The sequence below is a fragment of the Calonectris borealis genome, chromosome 4 (genome assembly GCF_964195595.1).
Source record: "Calonectris borealis chromosome 4, bCalBor7.hap1.2, whole genome shotgun sequence".
NCBI lineage: Eukaryota > Metazoa > Chordata > Aves > Procellariiformes > Procellariidae > Calonectris > Calonectris borealis.
Window position 1 is genome coordinate 30,648,799 of NC_134315.1, and position 23,580 is coordinate 30,672,378.

Here is a 23,580-nt window from a genome sequence, read left to right on the forward strand (position 1 = left end):
CTAAGCGCTACTGAAACTCCTCTGAATCCCTTCTAATTTGTCAGCAGCCTTTAACAATACTTGGGCTCCTGACTGGCACCCAGTTCTAGTAACATCATAAACCTTAAAAACAAATGTAATATATCTGCCATTTTGCCCTATCTAACACCAAAGGGTGCATAAGCCCAAGCACTGTTATTTCTCTTAGTCACTGCCTCGGTGTGGCAAGTTATGTCCAGCTGTGTCTTCACTCCAACAGCAAAGTTGCTTTTACAACTACTGGTTGGTGAAGTACAACCACTAATTTTGTATGTTACCTCTGGTTTTGCTATATTAAAATGCGCATTTTTAAACAAGCTTAGATTACCAAGCAAGCAAGCAAGCTAGATTGCTGCCAAAGCAAATGTCATTACTCCTATCCACTCTATAAGCATACAGATCCCTGTAGGACCTCACAAAAAATGCTGTATTTGGACAAGTATTCCCTACATACATTTATTCAAGACCTATCGGTTAGCCAGTTTTTAATCTGCATGATAATTGCTTTACTGACATCATACATTTATTTCCTTACTGAGCATGCTCTGCAGTGTGAAGCATTAATATATTATGCCTTAATTTCTATCACACAAGAACAGCACAGGTGACTTTCATAAAACCATGTAAAATGCCCCTATAAACACGCCAACACGTAAAACATCTGAAAATTCCTGAAATTTCCTGTGTTCCTGAGGTTTGTTCAATATATCGTTTGCTCAGAGACTTCATCAGCTAAAATTTTCAAAGTTACTGGTAATCAAATTCAATAATTCTCATGTCCCTTCTCCGTCTTCTCCCCAAAGCCTGATCTGTGTTTCCTTACTGTATCTACCATCACCACTGCTTCCTATATTACATTATTATTTCATGTCAACTCATCAAAAGAAGATGATTTTAGTCAACAGAACCCGTGGTGTGAAACTCAGCACAGGTGCTCTTTGAGAATTTGCAAGCCTTGAAAGTAAAACAGCTCCTTCAAGTTGGCAGCTTCCAGAAAAGCTCCGAAGATTTTGTATTTCATACCCCCTTATCAGATCTCTTTCCAGTCTCTCCCTTTCTCTCACATACACATAGCTCATTGCTCAGACCAAGTGTGTGTGAGTTCCCAGACATTCCCTTTGAGACTGAAGTACTTTACTGCACAATGCTCCATGCAAAGCTTAAGGGATACATTATATGTCCTCACCAGGCTCTGCTAAGCCGCAGTGAGAAACTTGGAAAAAGGAATGATCTATACAAAGCAATTATTGGCTACCTTTCAATGGAGATGACAGTGTGATAATTATATAAGTTTCATATGAGGATTAGTTTCTTTGCTTGGAAAGTCAGCCTTGCCAAAGATGCACAGATTCAGCAAAGCACCCGACTCCCCAAGAGGAACTGATAGACATTTGCCTATCTGATATTAACAGCAAAGCAAACAGCCACCGTTATCCTCAAAACCTTGTCTGATAGAAGAAAAACATGACTACAGAAGATTAATGCAGCTTCTGAAGAAAACCATCTTCATATTAATACTCACTGTACAGCATTCAGATCAAAGCAAAGGTTTTCTTCGATGACACTTTTAGCATTCAAATCAAGTTCCCTAACATGAGAATGAAATGGGTGTTTTTCCAGATTTGCAGGAAGTATTTTCCACACTGAAAAAAATTCTCCCTCTAGAATTCATGGAAAATAATATCTCTAAAAAGAAACCTCCTACTCTTTCATAAACTACAGGTTAGTGTATGCGGTTAGACAAGCAGAATGCTCTGCTAACTAGTTGCTCTTACATTTTGCCTTTCCTCCAGGGCCAGGGTTTCTTACTTCGGAGGATGCCAGGTGGTTTGACAAATCCTTTCTAGCATTTAAACTGTCTTATAAATATTGTGAGAAAGAACAAGAATCGGGATTTACCAAACAAAATTATCACTGAAAACCAAACAAATCCATGATGTGCACTAACTGATCTTCATATAAAAGCTATACATTGCATGGAAATTTCCAAAGTACATGCTGTTGAAACAACATATGCTTAGTAACAGCCCATCATAGAGCTTTACCTCTTCAAAACCAGGCCTTGGCTGTTGCAAATATAAAACGAAGTACTGTGTGCCAGTTTCCCAATAAAATAGAGAGGCTAAATTCAATCTTTGGGTAAGCTGACATAACTCCCATGGACTTCGTTAGGAGTTGTGCCTTCTTATATCAAGGGCAATTTCAGCCTAGTCTCCAAAAAGATACTGTTAAATTCATAGAAAAAGAAGAGTAGGAAAACAGGTAAGAAGCACAGAGACCTAATATTTCAAAGCAGGATATATTTCTTACATGGAGAAAAAAGTGTAGACAGACTATTTAGTAAACTCAAACCATGCCACGTTGCATATATATGACATGTTTTGCATAGGAAGTCTCCTCAAGAAGCAGTTGACATGATGGCAGAAGAAATTATTTGAAATTTTTCCAACCGAAGTATACCAGAAACTGTACACCCAAGCCAGGTTTAAACCGGAAAAAAAAAGTTATTATAGATGTGTTAAAGATGATTCAGAACTCAGTTGAAACCAACCATATCAAATATAGAAAACATGTTAGCCTATTGAGGTTAATCTACAGCAAAAATCAACCATGACTATTTAACATGGTTTTAAGCAAGGTTGTGCCTGTTCCCACTCCCAGGCAAGTAATTTTGGTCCCTTCTGCAGTGAAAACCTGCTCAAACATTTTTAATGCAATCCATTCTCTATGGTTTTATAAACAGTCCTGTGCTTCAGCTAGGAGAAATATCTTACCGCAGCTGAATCTACTGTAGTTTCATAAAAAACAGCAAAAGTGGCAGTGCAGCCACAGAGCCTGAAAGGAGGAGAGACCACATAAGTCAATGAACTGGGAACTGGGACTACTAAATAAATTCATATCAGGGTATAAAGACAATAAAGGAGACTGGCTCCTTCTTAAAAGAATACAGTAATGAAGGAAATGCAACAAAGTGACTGCCGTGGCCAGACCTTATGAGAATGAGAACTAGGTAAACGTGGAAACTCCTACTATGTATTCTGTGGTGTTGGTGAATCTTGATTTCTCTGAAGTTTTACCCCTTAATTCAACAATCAGTATTCAGCCCTTATAAAATGGCAAAGACATACAGTTGGAGACATAGCCAAGCATGGGTCAATTCAGGCTAAGCCAAGATTTCTATCACAGCATCTCTCCAAAAACATTCTGGCCATATGACCTATATTTTTCCTCTTGTTGTTTTGCTCTAGGTCTTCCAATGGATAAGTCTGCCAGTTTTCTCTTCAGCTGAAATTTCTGATAATGTTGCTAAGAGTTTAATTTGTGCTTTGCATCACATGAAACAGATTAAGTAAAAAACCCTCCTGTTCCTTTGCACTTTAGCATGTAAACAAAATAACAGTGCAGGGGAAAAAAAAAGACATCAGATTAGATCATTAAATCACATGTAGCAAAATAACCTAAATAAAATTATTCTATGGAGGATGAGAAACGGAATAGAGCTAATATGAAAGATACTGCAAACAGAAGACAGCAAATGAGACTAGACTTTCTAGTGTGATAGAGCTACAAAAAATGGCACTAACTTTCTAGAAATATGCATGTGCTTAACTTAAAGTAAATGAGTGTAGTAAAGGAATTAGGACATTTCATAAGTCACCTATGGAAAACCTATTAAATAGGTATCGCCAAATAAACAGAAACACAGTATGAGTAACCATCAAACAATAAAATAAGAAATAACAAGAAATATTTTGTTCACAGGAGAATCTAAAAAATATAAGAAAAAACATAAAAATTGAATCGTGAAAACAAATTTAACAAATATATGAAGAACAAGAGATCAATGAAGGAAGATGGCTGGTCCATGACAAAGGGCTTCAGATCATATACAGCTGTGAACTAGATTTTTTTTCTTAGTATTCAGGGAAAGTGAGAGCAATGTGCTAGAAATAGAGTTGTTTCCTGAAGGGAGAAACTGAAGTCTTAAGACAAACTAAGGGTGACGTCTGGGCTGGTAGAAGAGAAATTAGAATAAAAATAGAAATGGCTTCAGGGCCAGGCAGCCTGAGTTTCAGGATTTTGGAAGGCAAAGCATATGGGAGGGAAGGGAAAAAGAAGATAAAGAAAGATGTGGAAGGCCTCCTGGCCAACAAATGGTAGTGATGGATAACTCAAAAGAGAGGAAGCAACTGTAAATTAAATCCAAACCTAGCTCCCAGAAGCAACACAAAGAAAACAAGAGTAAGAGAAGAGCAAGCAATATCACACCATGCAGTATATATGCAACTGCTTCCAATAGACACATCACCTGTCCTCGGTGTTGGACTTCAACTATTCTCAGGGACAACCTCAACTTTCAGAGAGGTATGGTGAGTAATTGGAATAGCTGAACCAGCCTTCTTCCAAACTCATAGATATTAAATGTCAAACCTGAAATGTTTCTGTGATTTTTAAAGTGTAAGTCTACAAGGTGGTTGAATTTAACCAGATTAGCTTTTTTTTCTTTCTGCAAAGAAATGTTTTATTGTTCCTCCAGCAGAGCTATTTTGGGTCTTTGTTGCCACAAGATAAAAGAGGAAAGAGAGGATGCTATGAAAAACATAGGGGATCATAGTAAACAGTAAAAGGATATTGACTGACCAAAAAACCATTGTGTACTCATATTTTTGAAGGAAAGGTGATTTAAGACAATGTATCTAAATAAATTATTTTTGTGCATTTTTTCCAAAGAGTTTTCCGATCATTAAGGCAAATTATAGGGGCTTGAAAGGAGATGTCTAACCTGTTTTTTGCTGGATGCAAAGTATCTCTAATCACAGATCTAAGTATTACATAAACCATAAATAACTTCAGCTCTTTACCGTGTGGTTACCAAGAAACGGATAAAAATTGAAAGGCCTGAAATTTTGAACCACTTAAAATCTTGGACAAAGTGTTTAAGGCACTCAGTCTTATATAGCTTAAAAAACTTGGTTTTCTCAAAGCACAAAGCAACCAAGTACTGGGAGTGAGGTTCTAGTGAAGTGTTACAAATTCAGTACCTAAATCCGTAAGTAATTTTTTAAAAATATTGACCTTTAAGGTTCCCATGATTAGACAACCTTTACCAAACTGCAACTCAGTGTTCTCTCATGAGTCTGTCTCCATTCCCAGCTTAATTGTTCTTGGATTAGTGGCACTTGGGCTTTTGCTGGAACAAGTAGCAAAAACATTTTTTTTTGGCCAGTTTCCTTTTGCAGAACACATAACCTTAAGATGGCCTCACAAGTGAAAAAGAGACTGAGGTTTGCTTACAGACTATAATTTCTTCAATAACATTTTTGTCTGGGCCACCCAGACTGCACACATGGTGCCTCAGAGCATTCTAAAGGCAAGGCACTTTCTAGACTTCATCGCAGCTGCAGCAGCTGGAGTACTCTTTGATACCTGGAGGCAGAAGAAAGAATATTTTCATTAAATCTCATGAGGACTGCACTTATGTTGCAGGACAGGTTTAGAATTCAAAATTATTTTTGACAGTCAATTTTTGACAATGTTTTTCTTTTAGAGAAATGCTCTAAAAACTGTTGAAATTCAACTGAGAGAAGTGCAAGGTTCTGCAGATGAAGAGAAGAATCACCTGTACATGTACAGAATGGGAAACAGCTGACTAATGCAGTAGTGCTTAAAAGAAAAAAAAAAAGAAAAGAAAAAAAGAAGTCTAGAGACCATAGTGTAGTATAAGATGAATAAGCACCAGCTATACAGTGCTATTTCAAAAAAACACAACAACAACAACAACCGATAACAACATAATGAAATTCTTACAGACAGGAGTCTACAAAGTTCTTAAAGTAGCTTTTCTTTTAACTTGTCACTGGTAAGACTTCAGACAGGACCTTACATCCAGATTTGGGTGCTAGGTTTCAAGAAAGATGTTAACTGGAGAGAATCCAAAAGAAGGCAGTCAAAATGAAAAACTCAACTCCAGAGAAAAATGACCTGTAAAAAAGGGTTGAACAGGGTTGTGTCGCATAAGACAGAACAGGCTGAGGCAGGGCATGACAATATTTTCAAGTATATGGCATGTTACAGAAGGGAACTAGTCTGTTCTCGATCTCAAGGGTGGACAGGATGAGAAGTACCAAGCTCAAATTACAGTAATGTAGATTCAGGTAAGACATTAGGAAACATTCTAGTCATAAGGACATTGAAGCATTGGGATAGACTGCCTAGAGAGATGATGTAGTCACCATCACTGGAAATCTTCAAGTTTGACAGACATACATCAGAAATAACACAGGTTTATCAAATGGAATTCCAGTGGACAGCTGGAGACTTTATTGTTCTAGGACAGTTTAGATGCAACTATTATTAGGTCATTAATTGTGAAATCAAATTAAATAACCATAATACACAATCTCCAGTAATGGCTGGCTTGAAACTGTCAGCACAGCAGCCTTCTCTGCAAAGGCTGAGCATACCTAAGAATGTGCTTATAATGGAGCCCTGACGGTGGAGATGCAAGCTCATTTCTTCCCCAGAAGTACTGATATACTGTGGTGTTAAAAGTACATAATGTACATAAACACATATAAGTGTATCTACCAAACAGCCAGATAAGGACAGTTTCTTGAGGCTAAAGGAAGATCAGCAGAAGAGACTTTGCTGATTGCTTCTCTGACTGGCCATGATTTACACACCACAGATTGTGGCTCTTCAAGCCCATCAGAACTTCATCTCCTGCGTGGCACCTGCCCACCACACACAGTTCATCAGGGTCCAGAGTCTGCTCTGGATCCCATCTCTTCCACAACCCCATCTCTTCCACAAAAATCCCATCTCTTCCACAATTCAGACTCACTTAGCCTTGCTGAGCTGTGATTAGGAGGTTCCTTTATTATGGTATTTAGCATAACCACTGGTTTGCTCTTAATTCAATAACTTGAAGCCAAAGACTATATGCGTCTAAAAGAAACACACTAAACTACACATTGTATTCATGAATTGTCCTGTTGTGCTTATCCTCTAAACAACTAGTAAGTGCATGATAACCACTCTAGCCATAAAAAAAGATATTCATGCAAGACAAGCCTCAGTCATTAGTCCAGGTTATACATCGGAAATGATGTATTAGGATGTTTCTCACTTTGCACATCCTCCTCTATCCAATAAAAAATATCTTTTGTGGACTTCTGTTTATCTTTTGATGGAACACACACTTCCTGCTTGTCAGTCCAGTACCCATTTTCAACTAGTTTCTAGGATCATTAGACACTTTTTTTTGTTTTTAAAAATGAAAGCTGAAATTCACAGGTATTCGCATAATTGCTGGTGAATTGTGTGAATGTTTTCCCGAAGAAAAACACCAGTTGTTATGAAACTCATAGAGACTATGAGAAGAATGGGTAACAGGAAAGCCCAATTAATAAAAAGCAAAATTAATCTGAGGAACTGCAACTTTTTTTCCAAAGGATATCTATACAACAACAACCAGGAGCAACTGTGAGGTATCTCCAATGATACCTTCTATCAGAAGCGATCCGAATGTGTTCAGAACGTCCCATTTATTAAATTGACAGAGCACTCTGAAGTGCAGATCGGATTATTTGAAATACTATTACAAAGTTGTGAAAGGGGGGATTAATACCTATTCTCAACAGAATACTAAAAGGTATTTAGGAGAAATATGGTCCACAGAACTTATTAGCCACCTCTGTAAAAATATATGTCAATGCATTCTGAAATGGTTATATGTCCTTCACTGCACATAACAGTAATATTCCTCTGCCACAGCTGCAGCATGAGCTTAACTCAGAACTCAAGGCTGTACCAAAATCTCATCAACAGAAAAACATACGGCACAGGATTTCAGTAAGAAACAATCTTAAAATGCCGGCATGCCTATCTACCTTTGAATCAGCATTTTGTACTTGAGTCACCGGGTTATCTCACAGAAACAATACCAAAGAGGATTACAGCATCCTAGGGGCTAAAAGCACATCCCTAGTTTGTGTCTACAGTCTACAAGGGTTACATGGCACCAGGTGTTGGTGTTCCCTCAAACAGGGTTTCTTCAGTGTATCTTATGCTTCTTCACATCTACTGTAACTGTCCTACATAAAAGCTGAGGGTTGCCTATTGTATACCTCCTTCTGTGGCGAACCTGGTATGCAGACAGAGTGGATGAACCTTCCCAGTGTCTGAAAGGCAGGTTAGAGGATCTTGGGGACTAGATCCACTTTTCAGTGAGGGTGGCCACTGTGCCCACATAAGAGTCCCACCGATTCCTCCAGGTACAGTTGCCTTCATCCCTTCCGCCCCAGCAGAACAAGTTTTAGCTCTTCGGTCTCATCAAACAAAATAAGTGAATAATAACTAGTACGGTTGTTGTTATAACTAGAGGGACAAAACTGGTAAAAGACAATAGAGGAATTTTGTTTAATTCTAGAAGCTGTGCATTTGAATATTTACTACAAATAAATGTGCCAAGTGGAAAGTTTGCACCTAACATTTTTTCTTACTGGTTAGCTCCTACTGTGTCTGCCTTAGCATGTGAGAGCTTATCCAGTGAATATATAGTACTAGATCTCTTTTGCAAGCAAGTTAAACAGTGTCCCTGGCTTCCTTGCTTCATTACACTTGATCCTTCCTGAAAAAGACTGAATCTCTACCATCTTCAGGAAACCAAAATTACAACCTGATACTAGACCTCAGGCAGTCAATTAAATAGCAAATATACATCCTATAATGCTGACTAGCCAGGTTCCCTTGAGCTAAATTCATTCAGTCAAATTCCATCAATTTTTCCCCTTCAGGACATGGAAGTACTTGGACAAACAAATACAAAACTTTGTAAAGAAATGAATACCATTGAAAACATAATCTATGTTGCATTCAGAGAAGACAAGTATTTCAGGACCAACTCCTCCCTCTGTCTCTCTCCCCCTGCCCCACCCTCCCCAGCTCCCCAAGAAAATCAACCAGGCATCATCCTTTTTTTTGCAAAAGTTAAGGAAAAAAATGTCCGTGAACACTCTCAAGTGGAACAGGAATGGAAAAAGATAAAGAAGAACAGAACTTTTTTTTTCATTACTGTGTTCAACCATGTTAAAAAACTTAGAAACATACTATTATGCAGCATTATATACCAAAAAATATTATATTACCTAAGAATTATGCAGCTATTTCTTAGTCCACAAATCGTCAGTAGTTCAGTTCTTCAAGCACTACCTTATAGTGCAGCAACAAGGTCTGGGAATTAACATCTTTGTCTGATAGATTTCTACAGATGTCCTAAATCAAACTAGCACTGCAAATATTCAGGTTTTATACAGGTAAAAGGTTTTCTCGTATACCTCTAACCTGCCAAAGTCCCATTCTTATGGAGGGTTGTCATAGCTCCTCCCACAGACTGTTGAGTTCAAGTCCACCACCTCATCTAAGTGGACACATTTTTGGAGGAGCCATAATGCAGTGTTGTCAATACTTCCAAGAATTTATGTTTCTCTTGCAGCCCCAAATTCCTGTAGCTTTCTGAAAATCTCAGCTTTTTTTCCTAGAAGAACTACCAGTCCCTGTGCATTATCCAGAAAAGACTAAATGTGACCAGCACAGCACAATATCTCTAAAAGCTAAATACACAGACCCCAAGGAACATGTAGCTTTAAAACATCATTATCATTAACTCAACTTCACCTTCTGTCACAGTACTGTGACATGAGCTAGAATTGCCTTGAACTATGAGCCCTTGTATGCCTTTTCTGCCTGAGGCTCTAATTCTTCCCTTCAGTCTCCCCATTTCTCGGATGCTACTTTTGCAGGATATACTGGTAGCGACAGCTGAGCAGCACATCATTAGAACAACCTCATCAGTTTTGCTATGAATCTGTTCAGTCTTTGGGAGAAGCGTACTGTATACAAGTGCATCTGCCTGAAGCACATGAAAGAAATCATGGAGTTTCTAGTACTTTATGACAATGCTAAAGTTTTACAACCACCTAAGAGTCTACAGCTCCCCTTCATGCGGTGCTCTCTTACGCAGTCTGCAGGGCATCACACCCACCATTCATCAGCAATAAAAACCGGAGCCTGCCTCAGGAGGAAGGTAAGTGCGCCCAGGTTTTCTCCTCAATCCTGTACTGTTTCCTAAACCTTTCTTTGCAGTATCCCTGGCCCACTGGCCCACAGGACTGGAAATTATTAAGAACAATGAAAAGTTTAGAAAACTACTCACTGTTGGTGACGATTATTTTACCCCAAGTCTGGATTTTGTATTAAGTTTTTTTAACCCCAAATCCAACCCTCCCTCTCTGCATTTCAGAGCAGGCATTTCAAAGGGAGGACTGAGGCTTAAGTCAGAACTATGCGTGGGATGCCCTGGGCATCTGGTTGGAAATGAAGGAGCAAGCCCACTTAAGCAGAAGCGTGGACACATGGAAGGGGAGCAGGCTTGCAATCTGCACTCCCTCCCCCAGACTACTGCTGCTGACCCCGCAGGAGCCAGGCCTCTGGGGCTGTGCCTGTTGCCTTACCCTAGAGGTAGGCTCCATTCTCCAGGGCAGATGAATGGTATATGTGGCATCACCAGCACAAGGCATGCTGGGGCACCACATGGAGGGAAGCTGGCAACTGCGAGTAGCTGCTCTTGAAGAACCTGGAAATAAGGGGGAAAAATACAGACTAAAACAACAAAATGTGCAGAAATAGGCTTCTCTTCTGTTTGCATTGGGGTGCTTAGCACACACCCATTTACTTGGCAAGTTTATTACTGCCTCGCTGTATTAATAAACCTTTGACAGACAAAGTTTGACCTTCCCCCACCAAGAAGTTTCAAAAATCTAAACCCAATCAGATGCTCCCAGTTTGTTGGGATTAAAATTAGACCCAAGCACAATGCAGAAAGTGTCCTTTCAACTGTTCCTGGGGAGGAAAATGGCAAAGTCTGAACGTAACAAACAAAAATATTAATGTTTCCTTATTCCTTCCTAATTGCCTAGTCTGATTTAGTGAAAGCTAAGTGCTTCAAGAGTACTCAACAAACAGCAGGCCTCTCTGAGTGGCATGCAGTGCAAGCTAAACCCTGATGTTAACTCTAAAGCCAAGACTTCCTAGAACAGGTACCTAGCATCGGGATCCAAAAGCGTATTATCAGGCAGCTAAACATCCTTGTTTTCTGTGTAACCTGGGGAGCTCCTGGTCCCATAAGACCACGGGGTACCTGCCTGAGAGGGTTAAATGGGGTCACTGACTTAATGTGGATTCAGAGTCCAACTTTGAGGTCCTTTCGCAGGATTATTAGGGCAGGAGGAAGGGCAGGAGGAGGAAGGGCGGGCTGCGGCTCCGTCTGCAACGCGTACCGGCCGGGGCCAGCCCCGCTCCGGAGGGCCCCGCACCGGCTCAGCATCTCCGTCCCTCCCCGGCCCACTCCCGGGCTGCTCCGGGAAAACTCCTCGGGACATCGCCACTCTCCGGCGGTCGACTCCATCCCAGGCACGCCCCGGCGCACCCTGCCCGGCTCCCCCGCCGCCCGGGGCAGGGATGCAGTCGCTTCATTCGCCTGGCGCCCCTGGGGGGAGGCCCCCCAGCCGCCCCTTCGCCGGCCCCGGCAGGGCCTGCCCCCGGAGGGGCGGCTGTGCCGCCCCTGCCCCCGCCGGCGCGCCTGCCCGCGAGCACTCACCATATTACAGATGGAGGCGATGTTTCTGACAGTCATTAGTCTAAAGGTTGCAGCGATCCCACACCGCCATCTTTATAAGGTGAAAACAGCCCCGCTCATGGTGGGAAGAGCGCAGGAAGGGAAAGGGGGCGGCGGCGGTGGCTTCTGCTCCGGAGCTGGGATAAAAGCAAGAGGAGGGGACTGCACAGGCACCCTTTGCGCCCGCAGAGCAGCGAGAAGGACGGACCTTCCTGCCCTCCCTCCCTCCTCTGGGCGAGTGACCGGGAGCTTTAGCAGCGCGGGGAGAGCAGCCGCATCTCCGCTCCTTCCGCCTCTGACTCTCGCACGGTCCGCAGGGCCCCGGGCTCCCGCTGGAGCGCTCAGCCGCGCCTCTGCGCCAGCCGGCACCGCGCTAATCTCTCCCTTCCTCCTCCTCCTCCTCCTCCTCCTCCTCCTCTCCTGGCGGCTGCTGTTGCCGCTCGCCGCTCCATCGCAGCGCCGCGCCCGCTGATCCGGTCTGAGAGCGCCGGGGAAGGGAAGGTCAGAGGCAGTGACCGGCACGGGGCAGCCCCGGCGGGCCCGGCCGGGGCGGCTGCCGCCGCAGCCAATGCGCTGCGGGGAGGAGGGGGCGCGGGGGCTGCCCCTGCCGCCTCCGCCTGGCCCGCCGCCCCTCCGGCGGCGCGCAGCGGCGTGGGACGGGCGCTCCGAAGGGAGCGGAGGTGTCTTAATATCCAGACCTGGGACGGCCACGGGGCTGCGAAACTCGGGTTTCAGTGCGTACGAAATCATGTTGGCAGGCAGCAGGGTGAAGGACAGGACGGCAGAGTCCAGGCAGGACGACATGGATGTGTGGCCGTGACAGCAGGACGGTACTTTGGGACATGCTCTCTCCACCTAATTTGAGGTACACAGGAGCCCAGGCACTTGCAAACCCCAGAACAGTAGGCTGGAATGTAATTTACTGCCCACAGTAGGTGCTTTGCATTGCCATTCACACACACAACATTTATCTTCACAAATGCTGTTTGGGACCATGTCCACACCACGTGTCTTAATGCCAAAGTGTTCATTCACAAGTTTACAAAACGTGGCATTTATACAACAACATTAATGCAATAATCTCAGTTCCTCTTCAAACGCAAGTAAGTCGAGGCCCACGCCTTTTTCCAAGGTAGAACAGTATGACTGTATTAAATTTACACACGTGATAATAGGCACAAGGTTGTTAAATAGCTAACTTGAGGCCACGCAGCAAATCTCTGAGAGAAGCAAGAACAGAGTTCAGCTAGGGCAATGCCTCATCTTAGAATTCCCCTTTTCCTTAGCAGATGTTGCTGTTTTCAGCAGAAGTTTAAGGCCTGTATATTGTTCATTCAAATAAGAGAGAGAACTGCTAACATTTCCATAGGCACCTCTGCTCCTAACAGCACCTGGAAGTACTGCACACTCAGGCTTGGCTACGCTTTTCAATTCATGATGCTAGAATAGAATAATTTCAGCCTATAGAGCCTGGCCCCACAGGCTTTATTTACAGGAAACATTCTGAAGACAGTAATTTTTTTTATTTCAAGAGAAGGTCTATGATTATCAATAAAAATCTGGCATCAGTGGTAGCATCTAAAGATAAATTCCTACCCTGAGAATACTGTTAGTTAAGTGGCCTCAATCCAGCTCATTGTGGATATGTGCCTACTTTATAAAAATGGTATCAAATTTGGCATTAGTTGGCATCCTGTTAACAGTTTCAGCAAAGAAACTCAAAATGGAGTTGTCACAGAGACAGAACTTTCTTTCCTCAGTAAGTGGGATTAGTTATATCACATGATTGTAGACAATTGAAATACAGGATGGAGAAAGATTTTTGGACATTTATGGAGTGGGGTCGTCAGGGCTACTAAACTGGTTCATAAATCCACAAATCACTATGTAAAAGAGCCATCAAATAACGTAACACAGAAAAAAAATCTTTAGTATAATTCTATTAAGTTCATGGTCTTACATTATGTGTGAATTTGATCCCAAGTGTTTAGTTTGCTTAAACTCTGAGGGCTGGATTATACACAATATCAGAGGTTTTCTTGACATAACCAAGGGAAATGGGCGTTAAGCCAGGGTGTCATTTCAGGACTGGCCACCCCCAGCCTCAGTTCTGAAGCAATCAAGGCCTGATTGGTCTCCAGTGCATTTTGAAGTAGCCTACAGAGCCTGACAGTACTGCACGATAGCTGTTTTTTAAACTCAGATCCCTTTTATTCCGGAAGCCTAATTGTGTACTCTCTGCTGTAGCCTGTTTGTTCCAATTTACTGAAGAGAATTGTACTTGCTCTCAGTTAAAAGTTATGAAGCAAATGAATGGGTCTGAAAGGTGATTAAAAATGTAAATGAAACAAAATGTGGTAACTAATAAAGCCATTTACCTCACATAGATTTTAATGTCAAGGACATTATTCCCATAATGCGAACCCCAGAGAAATCATACAAAGTAGGAAAACAAAAAAGTCAGAAAAAGTAAGTGGTATTTTCATACTTTTACTTTCTCACTGATGCCAATTACTTGACTTCAGGATAAGGTTTCAGGTGGTTTCTGTTTGTTAAACCTTTTCTTCTTTAACACAAAATTAAATTGCTATTTGCTAAGCATTTATTGGATGTTCAAGGAAATTACTACTGTTGAAAATAAGCATATTTGGAAATATGCACATACATACACACATCATTCTGTGAAGAATTCAGTATCATTATCCTTAATGTTAATAAAAATACTTTCATTTAAGGGTGAACACATTTCATGTATTATTTCTGAGGATTCATAATAAAAATAGGAAATAATATACAAGTGCTTATGTGCCAGTTCAACAATAGTTTAACACTGGCTTTTTCGTTCTTCAGTCACATAACAAACCAGGAAAGAGGAAAGAAACTTTCACAGTTGAAATGGGCTAGTGAGTGTTTCGGTTTTCTTCTGGTGCTGTCATTTTCAGAACTATGAAGTTTATTTCTGTAACTTTTTGAAGATAAAAAAGTGCTAAGAAATGCAACAAATGCTAGTTACAAACATTATAGGAACTGATTAAATAAAGAACAGTGAACAATTGTTTCCACTCTAAAGCATTGCCCTATCTCTTCATAACAAACAATTAACCCTGTGTTTCTTCTGAGTGTTAGACAAGGAGAAGGAAAACAAAGGACTATTTATAACCTAAGAGTGCTTATATAATTTCTGTTGAAAGGTCAAAAAATTCCTCCTGCATTTAATTTTAGATCAGTCTTGGTCTCATCTGGTTATACACTTGAACATTTTTATTTCACTACATAAAATAAGAACCTATTGTAAATATCCTCTTTGGCTAGCAGAGGCTTGGACTTTCATAACATTTTCCATCTGACGTTCTCAAAGTACTTTGCAAACATTCACTCAGCCTTGTCAGATTATTGGGTGGCAAGTTAATATTACCTTCTTTTACAAAGCAAGAAAACAGGCAACAGAAATTTAGCAACTTGTCCAAAGTTACACAGGACAGTTAGTAGCAAAGCTGGGACTAGAATATCTGCTTACTCTGTCCTACAAAGAGGATATTGCATTTCCTCTCCAGAAATCTTGGAAAATTCCACAGAGGGTTCATTTATGTTTTTCTTGTAATAAACTCTGGTCCAGAAATGGGTAATCATCAGTCAGTTTTGCTGAACAAGTGTTTGGAACAGAATCAAATTTAGGGTGCATTTCCAGGCAATTAAAAGGGTATTTTAATGGAAAAAGCAGTTAAAAAAATACTCAGGTTTTCTGGAAGGTGGGAGAACACATAATAAGAATTAAAAGAGAATTCCGATATCTGAAATACTTTCAGTGCTGACAATGTATGTTTAGAATTTTACAAACACTTTTTTATATTTTGTATCTCATGTTAAATTATGTTCCACAAAAAATATCAATACGTCTTTAACAGAATTAAAAATATGTAGACACAAGCATGAGGACTAAGGATTTTCCATGAAGCTTGGCCCCCACTGCAGAACAGATTGGGAGCTTTAGTACAATGCCAAACGCCAACTTGCGGTCCATGGACTGAGGCTGTAGCGCATGGCTCACAGCAGGTCTGCGGAAGCCACTCTATTTACACCTGAAATCTTAATAGTAAAAGTGAGTGGTAGTCCATGAAAAATTCATGGCAATCCACAAATAATGTGGGAATTCTCCCGGGGGTCCCTTAGTCAAAAAAAACCCCCAAAACAAAAAAAAGAACCCTAACCCCCACCCCCCCCAAAAAAACAAACCAAAAACCCAACTTTGGAATCACTATTCTTCTTTAAGACTGTCAGCTTCAAAGCAACCCCTACCCAAAATTTTCAAATTATCTGAGAAATTATTTCTCTTGATTTAAAATATGGTAAAACTTTATCTTTAGAATCCTAACAAGTCATATCTACCAAATTTGAAGCACAGAAAATAAAACTTTGCATTAAATTAATCTCTGAATCTTGCCTGTCTTTGCTAATGTAAATGTTATACTAGTTGGCAAAGAGGGAATACCATCTCTTCCTTTTTCTCAGAAATTGCTATTTTACATAAGAACACAAAATACATTTGCAGTATCTGACTTCATTTTTTTTTGTCCAGACATCAGATATGAAAGCCCAAAGACTGCAGAATAAGACAGATGCAAATACATTGATGTCAAATACACCAAAAGCCAACTGAGTAGATAAAAGGGGCTAATAGTTCTATAGTGATAACCATTAAAGAGTTTATTCTATGAAGAGGCTGTTTAGGCCTTTACAGTCCGTTTGATAATGGCCTAAAGGTGTGATTATCTCATAATATCTTACTCTTGCCTTTTTCCTTCTGCTTAATTGTGTTTCAGAAAAAATTGTATTAGGAGCTTTGAACAATGACAATTAAAGAAATTCTGTCTATTGCTTCATCAGTTTACATAATATTAATCTTCCCTGACACTACTCAGCTGAAAATATTGCCATATTTCCATAAGGTAGAAGCTTGAAGAATGACCTCTTTATCAGGCATTTTATTCAGCAAGGAAGTTCGCTAGCAAACTTTACTGGCATTTATCTTACCTATACAAAACATGCTTTCAGTTGGAAGATACTATTTAAGTTCTAACCATACATATTGGCTAGAAAGAGACAACCAAAATTTTTAGCCATGGAAATAAATTATCAAAGAAGAGACTAAGCAAAAATAACAGAAAACTTAAGTTTCTAACAGAAATGTATTGCTATTTCTGCCTCTGGAAAGGAAATAACAATTCTGGCTTGCCCTCCTCTTTTTCTCCAAAGATTTTATTTATTATTTTTGCTCTATTCTACAGGCTCTAATTTTAACTAACATACACTCTGAGAACAAAACATAAAGGATATTTTGACAGCAGACAGGCTGTAAGTGGCCTGTAAGTGGTCTATTTTCAGCATGAATTTAAAATAACCTTTTCATTTTATGTAAATTGTGGCATAAATGAATCAAATTACATTATTGTTACATTAGTATCTCAAAGTTTTAATCAAGACACAGTCTTATTGCATTGGATATATAGTGAAGGGAGAAAAAAAAAAAAAAAGCTGCTACATTGTAGGGTCCCAAACCTGCCAATTATTTAATGCAGCTGGATACTGTCATCCATCTGCAAAGACTGACGGTGACATCAAGATTTTACTTGCTTGGTTTTCCTTCATATCAGTGTGGAGAAAGACAGTGAAATTGAAATGAAATATTAATGACAATGGTGCATTGTGGTAAACGCAACATGATGTTTTTAAACAAATGTTTTTCAAAGGTCTTTCAGCTGAGAGACGTATCAGATCAGTGACTTTGAGATTAAATTCATGCATCCCACAAAGAAAGACTTGGCTGATTAGAGCACTACGCTTCAAGATTTGAACAATTGAGTTCAGACTATCAGAGACTCCTTAAAAAGCTCAACACTAAATCCACAAAATAACCAGGGCACCCAGCTGCCACTTACCTAACTTCAAAATGCAGACCTTCCGATATTCTTCTCCATGACTCCCTGAAGTGGAAGTGCCCTAATGTAAACAGACCTAACATCTACTGGCATGGTTGACCAGGTGCCTGACAGTTTTTGCTGGGCATGTGTAGAACCTGCTAACCTCTCACACTGAAAAGAAGCAAAGGTTCTTCTTCACCATGAGGTAACCAGTGTGAAACAAAGATAGCACATTGAGTATCTGATTCTTAAGTGTAGTTCTTGTAACAACTGTTCATTCCCTCTCCCCCTCCCCCTTAAATATTTTCATGTTCACTAGTCAAGCTCCCATGATAACTCAAGTTCCTGCAAATTCTGCTCATGACCAGACTTGCATCTCTCCTGGTTAGTGATCCAGGATCCATCTCAAAATTAAGCTGAACTTAGATCCACCAGTAATGTGGGCTTTCCCACAAGTCCCCAAGATACCCAGGCTTGTAGGCAGACTCAGTGCCCAGCTGAGAAGTTTGCTCAGATAAAAGTTAGAGGCAGACCTTTCCCTCCAACAAAACATAGAAATGGCAGATCTGCCTGCAGTCTTGTAGGTAGTAACTCAATGATTACAGCACTTGCCCAGGAAACAGGAGAACCCTTCCTGCATGCAAAGAGGCTCAAATCCACATCTGACCCTTGCTAGGACAGTGATTTATTCTATAGGGAAGGTTTGGGAAGGGACAGACAGGGCAGGTGGCTTCTGCGCTCCTCCTCTTGAAGTTGTGCCACTCTCAGACAAGAAAGTAAGTTTCATGGAGCCAGAGAGAAAGCAAACAATGCAAAGTTTTGCATGGGGAAGATAGAAGACAGCTCATGCAGGGAAAGAAAAAGGAGCAGGATTTTATTTGAACAATTAAAATGCTTATCTGGGATGCATACCAATCACTGGTTTGCTGTGCTAAGAGAGGTGCCAGTTCACATTCTGTACTGGTAAAGAAGAAATTGAGCTTGACATACATCCCACTGGCACAGGTGGTAAAAATGTAAAGGCTGGATACCACTTCATCGTTTTGGCTACATTACAAGAAAGGACTGATCTGGCTTATGTGTCCAACTGTAGAAAATGGTCATTGCAGAGAAACCCACTTGAAACAACCTGAAGCTTCATGCCTCACAAATTCATATCCAGAGAGTGACTTACCCAGAGCCCTAACACAGCTTTTGTATCCTGATGTACTCACAATAAACACACTGGCACAGGGGTTACAAGAATTAGACAGAAGAGGTAACTAGAAGTGATAAGAAACAATTTCTAGCGCTATCCCTTGATTGCAACTATGTGATTGATTGTTTCAGGCTGAATCAGATCAGTTTAGATCTGCTGAGGGTAATTAAAATGCAGGGTTCACAAAACTCTCAGGGATAGTGGGCCAACCTGTTATTTTCTTTCCACACAGTTACAGGTGCTGTGCTGGTAGAAACTCAGTATAAGTCAAGATGTATTGTTTCTCATTGAGACAGGAAGCTATGAATTATCAGCAATATATCCACCTCTTTGTGAAGCAGGAACTTTCGTTGAATTCATAACTCCATGGGAATCAAGATGTTGTGGTTCCTACCTACTAACTTTGCTGGGCAACATTCAAAGTCTCTGTGCCACAAATTACTAATTCCCAGTTTATGCTAATCTGCTTGAACTCACCCTGAAACTCCTTAGCAGTATCCCCAGTCAGGCAGCACATCTCAGCTGAGATAGAACAATAGCCGTGTTTCACATCCACATGTGCTAACTCGCAGGACAGGCCTGGTTCCACCATGCCACCCTGCGAACTGCAGCCTAGGCATGCTCTAGAGCCACCTCCATGTGCTGTAATGTCAGCAAGGGTATTAGCACAGGCTTGAGGCTTACTTCACTATCCTTACAGACAGATCCTAAGTCTCCTAAAGTAGGGCTTAGATAGGAGTTTAGACAGAGATCAGCAGTATTTAGTTCCTCAAAACCGCTACACAGCTGCTACTTCACACTGAAGACACTTTTGTTTCTCTAAGTTAAAGACCTCTGGGCCCCTAGAGTTCGGCCTGGGCAGAGATCGACAATGATGTCCCAATGAAGACGAAAGCCCCGTCATGACCCAGGCCGCGGGTCTGCCCCTGACTGACGGCGGCAGGGAGCGCGACCAAGCGACGGGGCGCTTCTCACTGAGGCAGAGGGCCGCCCCCTCATCCCCGACCGCAGCGGCCCGGGGGCACTGGCCATCCCCCTGTTCCAGGGGCAGCCCCACGCCGTCTCCCCGCGGGCGTAGCACGGCAGCCTCTCCCCTCAACGCTCAACCGCCACAGCCCGACAGGCCCCGCACACGCGCCCTACCGCCACCGCCCCTCCCCCCTCGCGGGGGTGGTCACGTGCGCCAGCTCTACCAATAGGCGGCGGCACCCTTCCCGCTGGCTCCCCCTGCCCCCGCCCCCTCCAACGGCGGCAGGCGCCGCGCGGCGTCTCGCGGGAGCGGCGGGACGGTATTTAAGGCCCAGGGAGAGACCGCCTCCCCTCTTTCCCTGCTGCCCGTCGCTGCGGTAAGGCGGCGGCAGCCGCTCCCACGAGGAGCCCCGGGCTCCTCATGGACGGGGTGTGGGGTTGGGGTGGGGCCTGCCCGGGTCTTCCCTTCACATCTTGCCCTCTCGGAGCCTGGCGGTGGTCCGAGGAGTCAACACAGGGGGATAGAGCACTTTTCCCTCACAGAAACCCAGTGCGGAGCCGTCCCCTCCGCCCTGCAGCCTGTCGTGAGGCACAAGCGGTCCCCCCCTTCCTTTCCCCTCCCCGGCCCCCCTCGCTGCTCCGGGCTGACTTCTCTCTCCCTCCGCAGCGTGTGGCGTGGGCCGCACGCACCCCCATGGCGGCCGCCCCGCGGGGAGGAAGGTGGCAGAAGGCGTCCCAAGGTACCGGCAGGGCCTTCACATGCCCCCGAAGGCTTTGTCCGCTGGCCTGCCGCGCTCGGCTGCTCCCGGCGTGGGCAGGAGGCAAAGCACAGTAGGCCTCACCAGTGGGAAGCTCTGGGGATCTGGAGTCGTGCCTTTGAACGCCTATAGGTAAGGGGGCACACCGACTTCATCGCATATCTCACAGCGTAGGGCTAGTTAGATAAGGCTTTGGGCTTCGGAAACGAGGGCTTTGAATCCTGAGACTGTACCACTTAAAGACAAACATACCGTGAGACAAAGAAGTATTTGTGTACATTTCTACCCTTCTGCTCTTTTCTAAATTATAGGTATTATGCTGCACAGACCTTAAATCTGATTCAGTGTAGTGTTTTCTTTTTTATGGGCTGCATCAAGAAAACTACAGTTAAAACCTGCAGTGTTTAGGGTGCTGAATGCTGTAGTCACTTGAGTTCAAATGGACTTAACTTTTCGAACAAGGAAAAGGCACTGATTGCATAGGCTTTCGGCCCAGTCTTCTAGTATGTCCGCAACAGTGAACTTTGATGTCTCTCTGGGTTGAGTTCTGTATCATTTGTTACAAGGTATATGTAAATAGGCACAAAGTAGCAATGAATTGACTGGTAAAGATCAGTCTGTTAAATCTAAAAATTTAGACCTTACTTCAGGGTAGTGTCAACACTAAAAGCAATTTAGGCTTAATAAACTTTCCATTGTTTCTGATTATCGGTATATTTTAAAAGATGTTAAAAACATGTTCTATGTGGTTTAAATAGGATGATTAGAAAAGAATCTTTTCAACAGATTGAACCATTTACTACCTTTTGCTCTAGGTTTTGATTTGGTAAGGAACTTTTCTGCAACTTCGTAGAATATGGCTTTAAGAAGGTCTGTAATTAGACATAATATAAATTACATTATAATTTAATAATTTTTGGGGTTTTGTGCTCTTTAGGGGTCCCACTTAGCAACTTCATGTTTGAAATATTCTAGACATGGATGATCACACCTAAATTAAAAGCAATACTCAGGACTTCTTAGGAATGAATAATACCTTCTGCTAGAAGGTAAGTGTGCTCTAGCATGATGACAATTGCAGATCATTTTAAATCTTTTTGATAATTCACAAATTTCAAGTAAATTGTAATACCTCTTCTGAGTAAATCGTAAGTTCAGATCATCTTAGTTAATAAGAAAAAATTGGTGCTATAACCTACTCCCCTTTTATGCTTTGCCCTCTTAAGTCTGGCAGTGTCTTAAGTGGCCAACACGGAGGGGTATAAAAGTTCTCTCTCAAACCCAGAGGTGAGATTGAAACTCTTCTTTGGAGCATGCTGAGAGGAACACATTCATGAAACTACTGAACTTTGTGAAGTTACCAAATGAGTTCTATTGCATTCAAAATAGCTTGTAGGTAGGTTTTGAATTGTCATGTTATCTGAGCCTTAATATCAGTTTCATGTAAATCTTATTTTCCAGGTTTCTCAAGCGTGTTGATGCTTCGTGAACCTATGTGAAATATCTTGAGTGGAAAGAGTTCCTTGTAAATTGGTTGGTCTCCAGGTATGTAGTGTAAAAACGATTATCAGATGTTAGTGGTTGGATTGTCTTCTATATCTAAAGAAGTTTAAATTATTCCTTACCTGAAAATTAAAATGAAAAAAAAAAAAGAAAAACAAAACTAAAATTAGTTTGGACTCATGGAAACCTGTGTGGAAATTATTAGAACTTTATGTAGATTTAGCCAATCTAAATTGGAAAAAATCTGAGGAAAGCTTATAGTCACAATAGTTATTGGATCCATTTACTCTAATCTGGCTGGTCCTCTGGAATGGAATCCATACTAATGACATGGGAAAGGAAAATCCTGTCCTGTACAAATGAAGAAATTTGTATTGAGAAATAGCTCTGACTTAAAGGTTAGTGTCATGTAGCATGTTCATACAGTTCAGGCTTAGGCTAGTTATCTCTCTTGTGTGTGCGATTATGACTGCAAATTAAATAAATCTTTTACAGGGAGGAAACCAGCATGTGCAAGGGGTTGGAACTGATATTAAACATCAGCTTATGATTTGATGAGTGAATGATTTATTAATTCATACTAGATGACTCCAGTTGTCGCCTGTAATGTATTGTCTTGAAAGTGAAATTGAGACAAGCGATGGCTAAACCATCATCTTCAATGATCGTGTTTAAACAGGAACCTTGCCTGTTTAAAGGCAACTGATGTTTCTTGAAAACTGTTGTAACTGATTTCTATGTCTGTGTGGATTAATTGAAATAAAACATGAGAATGCTACCAGAAGTTTGTGTGTTCTGACGTTTTCTCATCTAGGTACTTCCTGTATGAAGACTTTGTTTCATGGATGTGAATACTTTTATATTGTCCTGCAGAAACATTTTGTTGCCACATGCAAATTTAATCTTTAACTTACAAATCCATTGACAATGTCCCTCTTAATTTTCATTTTTTTTTTATTCTGAATGTCTGGTCATGGTTTTCTGAAGTTTTTTAGAATAGAGAAGCACTCCAAAATGAACGGGCCAACTTCTAAGTTATTTCATTATGCTGTATGTGTTATTTTCATGTTCTCTGACTAGTTGAAAGATTGTCTCAAACTTTAAAGAACAAGTACTACTACATCCTTAGCAAGAATCCCATTCCCTGCTATTTCAAATAAACAAAAAGGAAAATGTTCCAATATTCCATATTTAAAAAAAAAAAAACCACAACTAGTGTGAAGATCCTTGAAGAGCAAGATCAATATTGTTGAGCGACTGAAAGCTTATATGTGCTTTTTGGTTGCTTATGTCTAAATATTAAAATTTACTCCTCAATAGTAGGTCTTAATGTGAAGTGATTTATGTGCATCCTATTACTAGCCAATGCTTCCTTGGAATGCACAAACAAGACTAAAATACAGTTTGAAGTAACTGCCAGGCACTCTCCACAGCCTACACAGGAAAGTGAGTTCGCATGGATTTAGGACCAAACTTTGTCTTCTATATACTCGGTCAGATTTAACCTCCATCTAGCCAGGAAGTGTTTCTAGTTGTTAT

General features: G+C 41.3%; 1 protein-coding gene, 1 long non-coding RNA gene and 1 other non-coding gene across 5 annotated transcripts in view; 2 read left to right on the plus strand and 1 right to left on the minus strand.

Annotated features, from left to right (window-relative positions):
- USP46 (ubiquitin specific peptidase 46) overlaps positions 1-12,237 on the minus strand; it is a 31,566-nt gene extending 19,329 nt beyond the window's left edge. The window contains exon 1 of one of the 2 annotated variants that reach the window (XM_075149079.1): positions 11,678-12,237. In XM_075149079.1, coding sequence (XP_075005180.1) covers positions 11,678-11,713 — 36 coding nt within the window. In that variant the 5' untranslated portion in view covers positions 11,714-12,237. Of the gene's footprint in view, positions 1-10,532; positions 10,649-11,677 lie in introns of those variants that run through there. The other variant, XM_075149078.1, reaches the window with a different exon arrangement.
- A 7,801-nt stretch (positions 12,238-20,038) lies between these two features.
- LOC142081843 (uncharacterized) lies at positions 20,039-22,825 on the plus strand. Of its 2 annotated transcripts, XR_012673493.1 has the most exons (5): positions 20,039-20,157; positions 20,448-20,670; positions 21,476-21,587; positions 22,000-22,083; positions 22,537-22,825. It is a non-coding gene; the product is annotated as an uncharacterized LOC142081843 (long non-coding RNA). The 2 variants fall into 2 exon arrangements; XR_012673494.1 differs by lacking the exon at positions 20,448-20,670.
- On the plus strand, positions 21,752-21,869 carry LOC142082546 (small nucleolar RNA SNORA26). Its single transcript, XR_012673732.1, has one exon. It is a non-coding gene; the product is annotated as a small nucleolar RNA SNORA26 (small nucleolar RNA).
- Positions 22,826-23,580: the final 755 nt, after the last annotated feature.